At 45.5% G+C, this 14,318-nt stretch overlaps 1 protein-coding gene across 1 annotated transcript in view; it reads left to right on the top strand.

The window, feature by feature from the left end:
* epha8 (eph receptor A8) overlaps positions 1 to 14,318 on the top strand; it is a 570,939-nt gene that overhangs the window by 436,848 nt on the left and 119,773 nt on the right. Inside the window, exon 9 of the mRNA XM_080181519.1 lies at positions 1,270 to 1,337. Within this exon, the coding sequence (XP_080037645.1) occupies positions 1,270 to 1,337 (68 nt within the window). The remainder of the gene's footprint in view (positions 1 to 1,269; positions 1,338 to 14,318) is intronic.

Below are 14,318 nucleotides of genomic sequence, written 5' to 3' on the forward strand. Positions count from 1 at the left end.
ATTAACATGACACCACCGCCTCCCCAGTGTGGATGTGGAAATCTGTACCAATATTGAATTCAGCCCTACCCTTATGAGTGAGACATTCCTTAACCAAGTCACAATGAAAGGAATTTGGAAACGTTGACTGACACAAGTTTGATTAAATAACTATCTGTGCTTAATTTCAGAAGTGCCTTATGTGATAGATATTGTTACAATATCCCTATAAAAGAGAGCAGCATGCCAGCACAAGTAGGGAAATTTGTCATGTAATCCAGTCTCATTTTTACTTTGACCTGTGAGCAGAGTACAGACGGCTCTGTTGCTTCTGTCTGCAAGCTTTCAATCCATGTGTATTTATTCTCCGGTATCTCATCTCAATAACTGGAACCAGAATGTTTTTACTCAGTCCTTGATGAATGACTGGTGCCTGAATATAACTATAAAAATACAACAGGTACGTGACTGGATGAAATAAAATTGGACAGTTCCAATAATGACCATAGAATCGCTACAGTGTGGAAAGAGGCCATTTGGCCCATCCCGAATCATCCTACCCAGGCATTCACTTTCGCATCAGCTGTGTAACCTTGCATGGTTACCATGACTAATCAACCTAACCTGGACATCTTTGGGCACTAAGTTGCAATTTAGCATGGGAAATCTATCTAACCTGCACATTTTTGGACTGTGGGACGAAACCGGAGCACCCGGAGGAAACCCATGCAGACACGGGGAGAATGTGCAAACCCCACACAGACAGTGACCCGAGGTTGGAATTGAACCCGGGTCCCTGGGGCTGTGAGGCAGCAGTGCTAACCACTGTGATGTGCTTTACTGGGTTACAGCTCCTGCAGTAATGATAGAAATCCCGGCAGTACAGTGACAGGACACACATTCAGCTTAGATCTGCCTGAAGTATTTCAGTTCATGAAGATTATATTTACATTGCATGAAACCGGGTGGAGGGAGAAGGCCAGCCCCAAGGCCAATAACGACAATTTTTTTGTGATGTGTGTTCACTATCTTTGATGTCGGATTCATGTTTTAATTAATCAATGTCAGAAAACTGGTGGCACAGGCTTGTTGGGCTGAAGGGCCTGTTTCCTGTGCTGTGTTGTCCTTGAAGATGATCAGTACAATTCAAGACTTATTCAATCATCTTCGCATTATTACAGAGTGTGGAAGAGTCACTGGGGAGATCTTGAATCCTTTCACTTGTGAGAAAGTGTTCCAGGTTCCCTCTGGGTGTAACCGAGGCTTGACTGAATTGTATTTTTCTTGCAGGAGGTGTGGATACAGTAAAGCTTTCCAGGACCCCGATGAAGAAAAGATGTATTATCAAAATGGCCATCGTAAGTACCAGGATCAATGATATTCCATAAATCTGAAATGAGACCATCACCTTGTGGGATATTGGGAACACAGGATTCTGCACTGCTGTTAAACCATGACTACGGTTCAAGGGAGATGTAAACATAAGATAACAAAGAGCAAACTCAGGACTGATGCCCCAATACACAGCTTCACATCCACACTCTTCCCTAACTGCACCAGTAATAACTCTTCACCAATACTTCATTGACTAAAACTTAATGGGACTTCCTAAGCTCATGAAAGGCAGTTTATAAAAGCAAGTTCTGACTTTTATTTATTAGCTGAAATGGTCTCCAGATAGTCAGTTGGAGACAAAAGTTCTGGAATCAATCGTTCATTCACATTTATCATAAAATCCCTACAGTGCAGAAGCAGGTTACTCAGCCCATTGAGTCTGTACCAACCCTTCAATGAACAAAGAACAACACAGCACAAGAAACAGGCCCTTTGGCCCTATAAGCCCACGCCACCCATTTTAACACTCAGTGAGCGCCTTATTCAAGTCTTTCGTTGATCGTCGACATTTTTGTCTACCTCTAGTGGACTCCACAATAAAGGGGGGTGCAAATTTAGAGAATTATATGTGCGCCAGATTAAGGGAGATCCAATTCAGGCACAATTTATTGACACCAATCAGCCTAAAAAGCAAGTTTTTGGGATGTGGGAGGAAACCGGAGCACCTGGAGAAAACCCATGCAAGCACGGGGAGAATGTGCAAACTCCTACAGACATTGACCGAAGCGGAGCTCCGACCTGGGTCCCTATAACTGCACAGCAAACAGTGATAGTCACTGAGCTGTCGTGTTGCCCGTCAGTTGGTCCAGTTTAAGCGTACACTAACGACGTGAAGCACTAGGCAACTCTCGAAGCAACATCCAAGAGCAGCCCTCGCACGACCCATCGCGTGTATACCCCTTGTTGGCCAACAAGGCAGACCAAATTGATTGTAAAAAGGAGACATCAATAAACATCAATAGACATACAACAGGCTATACAGACTGTGATGGAAGATCCCCAATAGCTCCAACATAAGTGACAAAGTGAGTCTTAAAATTTGTTGGACGGCCGATAGGAATCTATTAATTCACAGGAACATCCTGAGGCTCTTGATCTTTAACTAGAACATTCTTTTGTATCCCTCCAACTCCAGTCTGCTCATGTGCTGATCTAGGTAAGTCTTAAATAACCCTAGCATGTCTGCCTCCACCACCCTACTTGGCAGTGCATTCCAGGCCCCCACGACCCTCTGTGTAAAAAATATCCCTTTAAGCATCCCAGCCGGACCCTATTTGCGTAACCCCATATATTTACCCTGCTAATCCCCATAACCTACACATCTTCGGACACTAAGGGGCAATTTAGCATGGCCAATCCACCTAACCAGCATGTCTTTCAGACTGTGGGAGAAAACCAGAGCACCTGTAGGAAACCCACACAGACATGGGGAGAATGTGTAAACTCCTTTTCCTGATATCCCAAAGCACTTTACAACCAATGAAATGTTAACCATTATGTAGGGAAGCACAGCAGCAAATGCAGGCACAGCAAGATTCCACCATCTTGGATAACCAACTCAATATTGTTTGGGGTGGATTTTAACCAGGATTTCAGGAAAATGACTCTGTTCTTTGAACAGTGGCTGGAGAGGGCAGACAGGACTTTGGTGTAATGTTTTACCAGACAGTAAACAAAACTTTCTCGTCCGGGAGTAACTGCCAAGGCCAAGGTGGGAACCTGAATTGTTTCCCACTGCAACAGCCGGTGGGTGGAAAAGCTAAATCTTCCAGCCCCAACCTCACTAATTAAGCAGCCTGATGTTTTATTCTGCATTGTGTTGGAGCAGGTCTGGATGGCATGTGGTGATGTTGTGGAGATGCCGGCGTTGGACTGGGGTAAACACAGTAAGAAGTCTCACAACACCAGGTTAAAGTCCAACAGGTTTATTTGGTAGTAAAACGCACAAGTTTTTGGGATGCTGTTCCTTTATCAGGTGAGCAGAACTCTCTACTCGCCTGATGAAGGAACAGCGTTCCGAAAGCTTGTGCGTTTTACTACCAAATAAACCTGTTGGACTTTAACCTGGTGTTGTGAGACTTCTTACTTGGCATGAAGTGACCAGGTCCCATAATGTAAAGGCATCCAACATTGCTGACCCACAATAGAGGTGGACTTCCTGAAAATACATCTAGATCTCCGAGAACACCCTTGAGACTGGCAGGTCGAGCAACTGTGAGCAAAGATGTGGTTAAATGTTACTGTGGGTATGATAGGTTAGATGGGCCAACAAATCTCTCACTGTAAAGTAAGAAAAAGACTAGCATTTACCTGTGCCCCACAACATCCCTGGGACATCCCATAGGACCTTTATACTGAACATTTTAACTCGTGTTCAGTGCTTGTTGCAGAGGCAAGCACAGAAATCAATTTTCACACAGCATAGTGATACAAGCAACAAATGAATCAATGACCAAATAATCATTAATGACAAAGTCCCATCTCCAACTGTCCCCTTCCCATCCTCCACTACTGTCCTTTCATTTCTCCAACGAAGCCCAGTCCATCACTCAAACCAGCCTCCCATCCACTGACTCTGTCCACACTTCCCACTGCCTTGGAAAAGCAGCCAGCATAATCAAGGACCCCACGCACCCTGGATATATTCCCTTCCACCTTCTTTCATCGGGAAAAGGATACAAAAGTCTGAAGTCACGTATCAACTGACTCAATATCAGCTTCTTCCCTGCTGCCATCAGACTTTTGAATGGACCTACCTTGCATTAAGCTGACCTTTCTCTACACCCTAGCTATGACTGTAACACAGCATTTTTCCTTTATCTGCTTTGTATGTTTTGACTGGATAGCAGACAAGAAACACCACTTTTCACTGTACTCTAATACATGTGACAATAATAAATCAAATTAAAAATTCTAGGCATAGACTATCAACAAATATAAACTGACTATCTCTCACAATTGCACTTGCTCCAACTCTGCACTCTGTAAGGACTCTATTCCATCCTCCCACCTCCTCTGTCTCAATCACAATTGTTTTGACAATGCCACCTTTCACATTTGTGTTTCCATTTTCCTTAACTGAGAATTTCTCCCCCCTTGATTGTCAGGCCCTGTCCATTCTATTGTCTGCCTCTTTACTGGCCTATCTCACAACCCTGAACATGTGCCCTTTACCTTGTCTTCACCTTCCATCGCAATCATCTCCACATTTGACATCTAATCCTCTGCCATTACTGCCACCTCCAATACGAAACCATCCACCAAACACATTTCCCTCTCCCCTTTCCAGCATAGGAAAGGAATCATTCCCTCCGGACTGTCTGACCCACTTCTCTACGACTCACAACACCCAGGATAAAGCAGCCTGCTTGACTAACATCACATCTACAAGCATTCAATCCCTCCACCACCGATGCTCAGTAGCAGCAGTATTTCTTCAGAAGGAGTTCTTCAGAAATGCAGATAACGAAAATACAACAAAACTTACTCCAACTTATAAATCAAAGAAAGGGTTTAATAAAGAAACATCATTACTCCAAGCTTGGGGCCTCACCCTGGGCCACTCCAAGCTCCTCACAGTTCTACATGGTTTCTTATTTATAGTGAATCAGTTGGTCAGCTGACTGTTACATCCCTCTGTAATTGGCTCCATGGTTTACTGGGTCAGCTGACTCTTACATCTTGTTCCCATTGAGCACGTTACATCCAATACAAAGTTGTCACCAGTTACATTCTAACAAGCAGTGTGTGCTATCTACAAGATGCACTGCAGCAATTCACCAAAGATCCTTAGACAGCACCTTCCAAACCCACGACCACTTCCATCTAGAAGGACAAGGGCAGCAGATACATGGGAACACCACGACCTGCAGGTTCTCCTCCAAATCACTCACCATCCTGCTTTGGAAATATATCACCATCCCTCTAACCCACTGGGTTAAAATCCTGGAATTTCCTCCGTAGCGGCATTGAGGGTCAACTCGCAGAACATGAACTGCTGCGATTCAAGAAGGCAGCTCACCCCCACCTTCCCAAGGGATGGGCAATAAATGCTGGCCAGCCAGTGACACCTATGTCCCATGAATGAATAGAAAAACCTCTCACGTCATCTTGTAGGAGAGGCAAGTTCTAAATTGTTCCTTCCACTGCCCAAGACCCCAAACAGGTGAATTAGAATCTGCCTATACTTATTTCTTTTGCGTATCATACATGCCACACATGACATGGTTTCCTTTCTGTCAGACTAAATACGGATAGGATGAGCACTTTACTGTACACCTCTCTTCAGTTTGGAAGGGTCACCAGGAGCTCCCAGGAGCCTGTTATTTAAATCCTCCATTCTGACCTCAGTCTGCGACACTGATCCAGTGGAAGCTCAGTGTTAGCCCGGAGAGCAGTATCCCATCGTTCAGTGAGGCATTTTGGAACCTTTCAGCATCAATTTCAACAAGTTCAGATCACAATCTCAGTGAAGGTTTTTTTCCCGGTTTGTTTTCGGATGGGAGTTGTTGGTGTGGATTCAACGTTTCCCCATTACACTTTCTCCTGACACCCTGGACGGGGGTGGGGGGGAGGTTTATGGCCTCGCTCATCCCGAAACTGTAAAATCCTGCACGAGGTCATCGGATCTTTCCATTGTCCATATAATTCTTAACACAGACCAGTCACAGTTTTGATAAAGAAACAACAGCATTTGAAAACAAAGCCAGAATTAACCGATTATTCCCATTCCCGTGATGGGCAAGGCAGGGTAAAATTCTATCCCTCGTTTTATCCTAGTCCCATTACTCACCCCATTCTGCCTTCCACCTGAATAACTTTTGTCATTTTAATATCTCCCATCTGCCGTGCTGTCACTGAGCGTCGATTCTGTCCCTCTCATCCCCTTTCCTCCCTCATTCCCACAATTGCATCTTGTTTCTAACCTGTTGTACCTTCATTTTTGTTCCTTTAATAGAACATAGAACACTACAGCACAAACAGGCCCTTTGGCCCACTAGTTGCACCGATCACATCTATACTTACTAAGCCATAGACCTATCTATAACCCCCAATCCCATTAGATCCCATGTACTCATCCAGAAGTCTTTTAAAAGACCCCAGCGAGTTCGCCTCCACCACCACCGACGGCAGCCGATTCCACTCACTCACCACCCTCTGAGTGAAAAACTTACCCCTGACATCTCCTCTGTACCTGCTCCCCAGCACCTTAAACCTGTGTCCTCTCGTAGCGACCATTTCAGCCCTGGGAAATAGCCTCCGAGAATCCACCCTATCTATACCTCTCAACATTTTATAAACCTCTATCAGGTCGCCTCTCAACCTTCGTCTCTCCAGGGAGAAGAGTCCCAGCTCCCTCAACCTGTCTTCATAAGGCATGCCTCCCAATCCAGGCAACATCCTTGTAAATCTCCTCTGCACCTTTTCAATAGCTTCCACATCCTTCCTGTAGTGAGGCGACCAGAACTGAGCACAGTACTCCAAGTGGGGTCTGACAAGGGTCTTATAAAGTTGCAGCATTACCTCCTGACTCCTAAACTCAATCCCTCGATTAATGAAGGCCAGTACACCATACGCCTTCTTGACCACATCCTCCACCTGCGAGGCCGATTTGAGAGTCCTATGGACCCGGACCCCGAGATCCCTCTGCTCTTCAACACAGCAGAGACTCCTACCTTAACTTAAGGCCATGGTTGTGAAAAGTAGGCAAATAGTTCCAGTATTTTCTCAGAGTGCTGGCCCTGGGACAGCCAGCTTTTCTTAGTACTGCAGCACTCAGAGAACAAAATGTTGCAGGTATCTCTCTCGCTGTCTCGCTGGTGGGGGTGGGCCTGACAGGGCCAGAGATTGGGGGCGCCCTTTATAAAGCAAACTCGATCAGCATTAAAAAAATTCCCCTCCCTCTCCCATGGATAGGGAGAACCCCCTCCAACAAGCACCAGAACATCTCCCTACCCCACCCCTACCTTGGGAGGGGCTCTACTTTGTGTCCCCAGTGCGCTCTCCTTGACTATTTTCTTGTTTTTAAATACCTGTTGTCAACCTTACCAACGTGACATTATCATTCTAAATGTGAGATTTATTATAATCTATTGAAATGATATTCCCACTGTGACATCTTCGCAGAGGAATGGGGAAAATTGGGAAAACGAGACCTCTCTGGCAAGAATCTTGTTTTCCGATCAAAAAAAACATAGAAAAACTACAGCACGATACAGGCCCTTTGGCCCACAAAGTTGTGCCGAACATGCCCCTACCGTAGATTATCAGGCTTACCCTCTATCTTACTAAGTTCCATGTACTTATCTAAAAGTCTCTTAAAAGACCCTATGGAATCCGCCTCCACCACTGTTGCCGGCAGCCGATTCCACTCGCCCACCACCCTCTGAGTGAAAAACCTACCCCTGACATCTCCTCTGTACCTACTCCCCAGCACCCTAAACCTGTGAGCTCTTGTGGCAACCATTTCAGCCCTGGGAATAGAATTCCCGTGAGATTTTGTATCCAGGTCACTGATTCCGCCCATGGTGAACGCGGGTACAAATTTACCCCATGAATCCAGATTTTCCTAGCCTCTCCGTGGTTTCCTGGTGATGGAGGCAGCGCGCCGTTGGTTGCTGGTGGGATCCACCAGTCTCGCCGAAGTCGATGGTATTTGCGTTGCTCTCTGGCTGTGCTGCCAGGTGACCCGCCGTGGCGGTGGTGCAGCAGGACTGGAAGACCCCACAGGCGGGAAGGACCACTGGCAGAAAGGGCTGGAAAATCCTGGCCGTTAACTCCGTCTCTCTCTCCACAGACGTTGCCTGACTTGCCGAGTGTTTGCAGTAGTTTATATTTCAGTGACCGAATAATCTGATTTCTGCAGTGTCAGTTGCAGAAGAAATGCTGACCATAACCACAGGAGAACTCTCTGTTCTTCATGTGGGGCCGTAGGATTTTTTCGTTGTTTTAACTGGCAGAAAGGGATTCAGTTTAATATTTCGTCCAAAGTGCAGGATGACTGAGCCAGCACTCCAGATACCATCAGTCCTTGTTTTAAAACCATCTGTTAAGGACCACGTTACGACTTCGGTCTTCCCTCAGATATGGTATGTTCCATCAACGAAAGGGTTGAAATCATTGATAGATCAGTAAGTCCTTGGTTAGCCCTTGTACTTAGCAGGAGAGAGGCATCCTGGCAGATTTGGTTCTCTTCAACCTGTAGAAACAGAAACCTGAGAAATATAGAAAGATTAAACAGATAAAACACTGTGACAAACTCAATGCTCAACAATGCAACTCAGGAAGTTCCAAGGCCCCTGATGTGATAAGCTAGCTGGTCTCACCTCTTGGGCGACACGGTGGCACAGTGGTCAGCACTGCTGCCTCACAGCTCCAGGGACACGGGTTCGATTCCCGGCTTGGGTAACTGTCTGTGTGGAGCTTGCATGCTGTCCCCTGTGTGTTTCCTCCAGGTACTCCGGTTTCCTTCCCATAGTCCAAAGATGTGTGGGTTAGGTGGATTGGCCATGCTGCATTGCCCCTTAGTGTCCTGGGATGCGTAAATTAGAGGGATTATCGGGGTTAATATTTGGGATTGTGGGGATGAGTTTTGGGTGAGATAATTATCACAGAGTCAGAGAGGTTTACAGCATGGAAACAGGCCCTTCAGCCCAATTTGTCCATGCCACCCTTTTATTTAAAACCCTGAAGCTAATCCCAATTGCTCGCATTTGGCCCCATAGCCCTCTATACCCACCGTACCTATGTAACTTCTAAATGCTTTTTAAAAGATGAAATTTTACCTGTCTCTATTACTACCTCTGACAGCTTGTTCCAGACACTCACCATCGTATGTGTGAAAAAATTGCCCTTCTGTACCTTTTGTATTTCTCCCCTCTCACCTTAAACCTATGTCCTCTAGTTTTATACTCCCCTACCTTTGGGAAAAGATATTGACTATCTAGCTGGTCTGTGCCCCTCATTATTTTATAGATCTCTATAAGATCACCCCTCAGCCTCCTACGCTCCAGAGAAAAAAGTCCCAGCCTATCCAACCTCTTCTTATAACTCAAACCATCAAGTCCTGGTAGCATCCTAGTAAATTTTCTCTGCACTCTTTCTAGTTTAATAATATCCTTTCTATAATAGGGTGACCAGAACTGTACACAGTATTCCAAGTGTGGTCTTACCAATGTCTTGTACAACTTCAGCAAGATGTCCCAACTCTTGTATCCCATGTTCTGACCAATGAAACCAAGCATGCTGAATGCCTTCTTCACTACTCTATCCAGCTGTTATTCCACTTTCAAGGACCTATGAACCTGTACCCCTAGATCTCTTTGTTCTGTAACTATCCCCAATGCTTACCATTGACTGAGTAAGTCCTGTCCTGGTTCAATCTATCAAAATGCATCACCTCGCATTTATCTAAATTAAACTCCATCTGCCATTCGTCAGCCCACTGGCCCAATTGATCAAGATCCCATTGCAATCCAAGATAACCTTCCTCATTGTCCACTATGCCACCAATCTTAGTGTCAAACTTACTAACCATGCCTCCTTTATTCTCTAACAAGTCATTAATATAAGTGACAAATAATAGTGGGCCCAGCACTGATCCCTGAGGCACATCGCTGGTCACAGGCCTCCAGTTTGAAAAACAACCCTCTACAACCACCCTCTGGCTTTTGTCATCAAGCCAATTTTGTATCCATTTGTTATCGGTGCAGTCTGGATAGACCGAAGAGCCTCCTTTTGCACTGTATGGATTCTATGAAATTTGGCAGCGGGGATGATGTAATTATCAGTAATCAGGTTCAGTAATCTTGACAGAGGATTAAAATCGGCCAATATTTCCTGTCTTTTTTAAGTGTCTGATGAATCCTGAATGAAAACACATGTTGATGACAAATTAAGACAGAATTGGATTTAACTCTATCTCCACCTGACTGGAATCCAGTGGTGGTTCTTAAATAGTTGTGTATTTTATGGGTTTCTATTTACCACTCCCCTCTAGCTGCCCCTCGAGTTCCACCAGTGTTGGAAGCCCTGCTGCACTTGCCCAGTGTGTCAGCTTCCCCTGTACCTGAGAACCCACAGTTATAATGATGAACCTCTCCATAATCTGAGCTGAATTCAAAGGTGGCAGAGGTGCCCAGACAATGGGCCGGAAAGCAGGGGGCATGGGAAATAAGAGCAGGAGGTGGTCATTCTGGCCTCTTGAGCCTATTCTGTATTTCAACCAAATTATAGCTAATCTTCTCCTTTGATGCCATTTTCCTGCAATTTCCCCATAGAACACTACAGCACAAACAGGCCCTTCAGCCCACAAGTTGCGCCAGTCATATCCATACCTACCAGGCCTATCTATAACTCTCAATCCCATTAAATCCCATGTACTCATCCAGAAGTCTCTTAAAAGACCCCAGCGAGTTCGCCTCCACCACCACCGACAGCAGCCGATTCCACTCACTCACCACTTAAAAACTTACCCCTAACATCTCCTCTGTACTTGCTCCCCAGCACCTTAAACCTGTGTCCTCTCGTAGCGACCATTTCAGCCCTGGGAAATAGCCTCCGAGAATCCACCCTGTCTATACCTCTCAACATTTTATAAACCTCTGTCAGGTCGCCTCTCAACCTTCGTCTCTCCAGGGAGAAGAGTCCCAGCTCCCTCAACCTATCTTCATAAGGCATGCCTCCCAATCCAGGCAACATCCTTGTAAATCTCCTCTGCACCCTCTCAATAGCTTCCACATCCTTCCTGTAGTGAGGCAACTAGAACTGCGCACAGCACTCCAAGTGGGGTCTGACAAGGGTCCTATAAAGTTGCCTCACAGCGCCAGAGACCCCGGTTCGATTCCCGGTTTGGGTCACTGTCTGCATGGAGTTTGCATGTTCTTCCCGTGTCTGCGTGGGTTTCCTCCGGCTGCTCCGGTTTCCTCCTGCGGCCCAGAGATGTGCAGGTTGGGTGGGTTATCCATGCTGGATTGCCCCTTAGTTTCAGGGGGATTAGAAGGGTAAATATGTCGGATTAAGGGGATAGGGCCTGGGTGGGATTGTGGCCGATACAGACTCGATGGGCTGAATGGCCTCCTTCTACACTGTAGGGATTCTATGATGAGAAATCAAACACTCCACACCATGGGTGGAATTCTCCATGTTTGAGGTTGAGTGTTGTGGTGGGTGACACCTACCCCGCTGACCAGAATGGCAGGATCCCACTCCAGATTCTGCACTTATAAAATATGCACAGCACCCCCCTGCCCCTCCCCATAAATCTTCTCGTGTGCCGCCAGCTGATTTATCCGCCTGTCCTCAGCCGGCAAGGTTGAAGGCCCCAGCGCCCTATTTAAACTCCAGTCCAGCACGCTCGCATCACCTTCTCCAGCCCAGCTGTGTTCACCAGGCTGTGCAGGGCATTAGCAACCCAGAGGGAAAAGGCCAGAAAGCCTCAAGAGGAAACCCTCGATTCACCCAGCCTCCCATCATTTGCGTGGATTATCCAACAGTTACGTTTTATTTTATTCACTTAGTTTGGTGGGGTGGCATATACTTCTGAGGAACTCTTAGCCACACTCGAATAATACCCTATTCTAATAATATTCTCTTGATATAAATGCAAGCTATAAAAAACTTATTCAGAGAATAAGAGATATTCAGACAGAGAGGAGACGTCAGGGGTACATTTTTCACTCAGAGGGTGATGGGTGAGTGGAATCGGCTGCCGTCAGTGGTGGTAGAGGCGAATTCGCTGGGGTCCTTTAAGAGACTTCTGGATGAGTAGATGGGATTTGATGGGATTGGGGGTTATAGATAGGCCTGGTAGGTAGGGATATGATCGGTGCAACTTGTGGGCCGAAGGGTCTGTTTGTGCTGTAGTGTTCTACGTCCTAACTCTAATGACAAAGGATATGGATGAATGGTGGGCGTGTGGAGAATGAATGGCGGAGCAGGCTCGAAGGGCCAAATGGCCTATTTTCTATATTTCTAAAATTCTGATCTGGCTTTAATTTATTAAAAATGTCGGTAATAATCTCAGTTGACTCTTTTCTTTTCCTTGAGAGAGAGAGATCAATTTTTTACAACAATTATAACATTTTTAGGATCTCAGTTTCCTTACTTGCGGTTGAGAGTAGTTAACTGAGAGGCTGGAACTGTCCCAAAGAACATAGAAACAAACTACAGCACAATACAGGCCCTTCGGCCCACAAAGTTGTGCTGAACATGTCCCTACTTAGAGATTACTAGGCTTACCTACAACCCTCTATTTTACTAAGTTCCATGTACTTATCTAAAAATCTCTTATAAGACCCTATCGAATCCGCCTCCACCACTGTTGATGGCAGCCCATTCCAGGCACCCGCCATCCTCTGAGTGAAAAACTTACCCCTGACATCTCAAAGAACAACACAGCACGGGAAACAGGCCCTTCGGCCCAACGAACCCGCGCCGACATCTTAACAATGCGCTGACCTCTTAACATCTTACACACCTCTATCAGGTCGCCTCTCATCCTTCGCCAAAGAGGGCTAACGTTGCGGTACCTCACCGTCTGGCACCCGACGGGTGGGATTTTCCTGCCTCGCTCGCCCCAAGGTCAGAAAATCCCCCACCCCAAGGTCAACGGCCCTTTGCAACGGTCCGTATCTCGCCTGCTACGATTGCCGTGGCGGGCTCATCAGGAAAATTCCTGCGTTTGACACAGAAGCCAAACTTATATCCTAATGTATCTTTTAGATTCAGTATCAAATGGATATTTTATTGACTGTGGTAATAAGACCCAGATTTAAGCCTCGGGAGACAGCAAGCACCCTTAACAAGCTTTGCAAAGCTTAAATCACAAATTCCCTCATTTGAGGTTAAGAACTTCCTAATAAAATTCATCTTAAAGTCTTAACCAAGATTTGGTGCTGACAAAATGTCAGAATTTATTAAGTTTTAAAGATTTGTTTGCCTAACTCTCTCTGCTTTGCTACTCCCTTTATCGTTTTAAGTCAATATCTCAACAATCCTTTGCCCCCAGGAATCAGTCTTTACACTGATAGCCAAGTTCCGCACACACGAGGATGGTCTTGACAGGGATCTTGGGTTCATGTCGCACTATCTGTAACCCCCGTGACTTGCCTGGGTTTTCAAAACCTCACTTACTGTCTTGTCTGGAGACAATACACATCTCTTTAACCTGTGTTAATGCTCTTTCCACTCACATTGTCAGCATCTTTAAGACTTGAATAGCAGGTTTGTTGTAAAAACGTGCATTCTGATCAGTAATCTATAAACTGTCTGTGCTGTTATATGCTCTGTCTGAGGCCAGAACTCTCCATACTCCTGATGAAGGGGCAAACCTCGAAAGCTTGTGACTTTATTACCAAATAAATTGGTTGGACTTAAACCTGGTGTTGTCAGACTTCTAACAGGCAAGAAACAGAGTCTAGGAATAAATAAGTCATTCTCACTTTGGCAGACTGTGGCTGGAGAGGCACTGCAAGGATCAGTACAATCAGTAGATTCACCTCAGCAGCTCACAATATGTATCAATGAGTTGGATGTGGGCACAAAATGTAATATTTCCAAGTTTGTGGATGACACAAAGTTAGTTGGGGTTGTGTGTTGTGAGGAATCAGCCATGATCTTATTGAATGGCGGGGCAGGCTTGAGGGGCTAGATGGCCTACTCCTGCTCCTATTTCTTATGTTCTTATGTTCTTATGAAGTTGCAAAGTGGCTTCAAGAGGATTGGGACAGGCTTAGTGAGTGGGTAAGAACATGCCGAATGGAATATAATGTGGAAAAATGTGAGGTCATTGATTTTAGTAGGACAAACTATGTGTGGTATATTTCTTAAATGGTAAGAAATCTGAAAGTGTAGATGTACAAAGGGACCTGGGTGTCCTTGTCAATAAGTCACTGAAGCTAGCATGTAGGGGGAGCAAGTTATTAGGAGGCCCAATGGAATGTTAG

This window comes from Carcharhinus amblyrhynchos, unplaced genomic scaffold (genome assembly GCF_965287045.1).
Source record: "Carcharhinus amblyrhynchos unplaced genomic scaffold, sCarAmb.v2.hapA scaffold_41, whole genome shotgun sequence".
In the NCBI taxonomy this organism is placed as follows: Eukaryota; Metazoa; Chordata; class Chondrichthyes; order Carcharhiniformes; family Carcharhinidae; genus Carcharhinus; species Carcharhinus amblyrhynchos.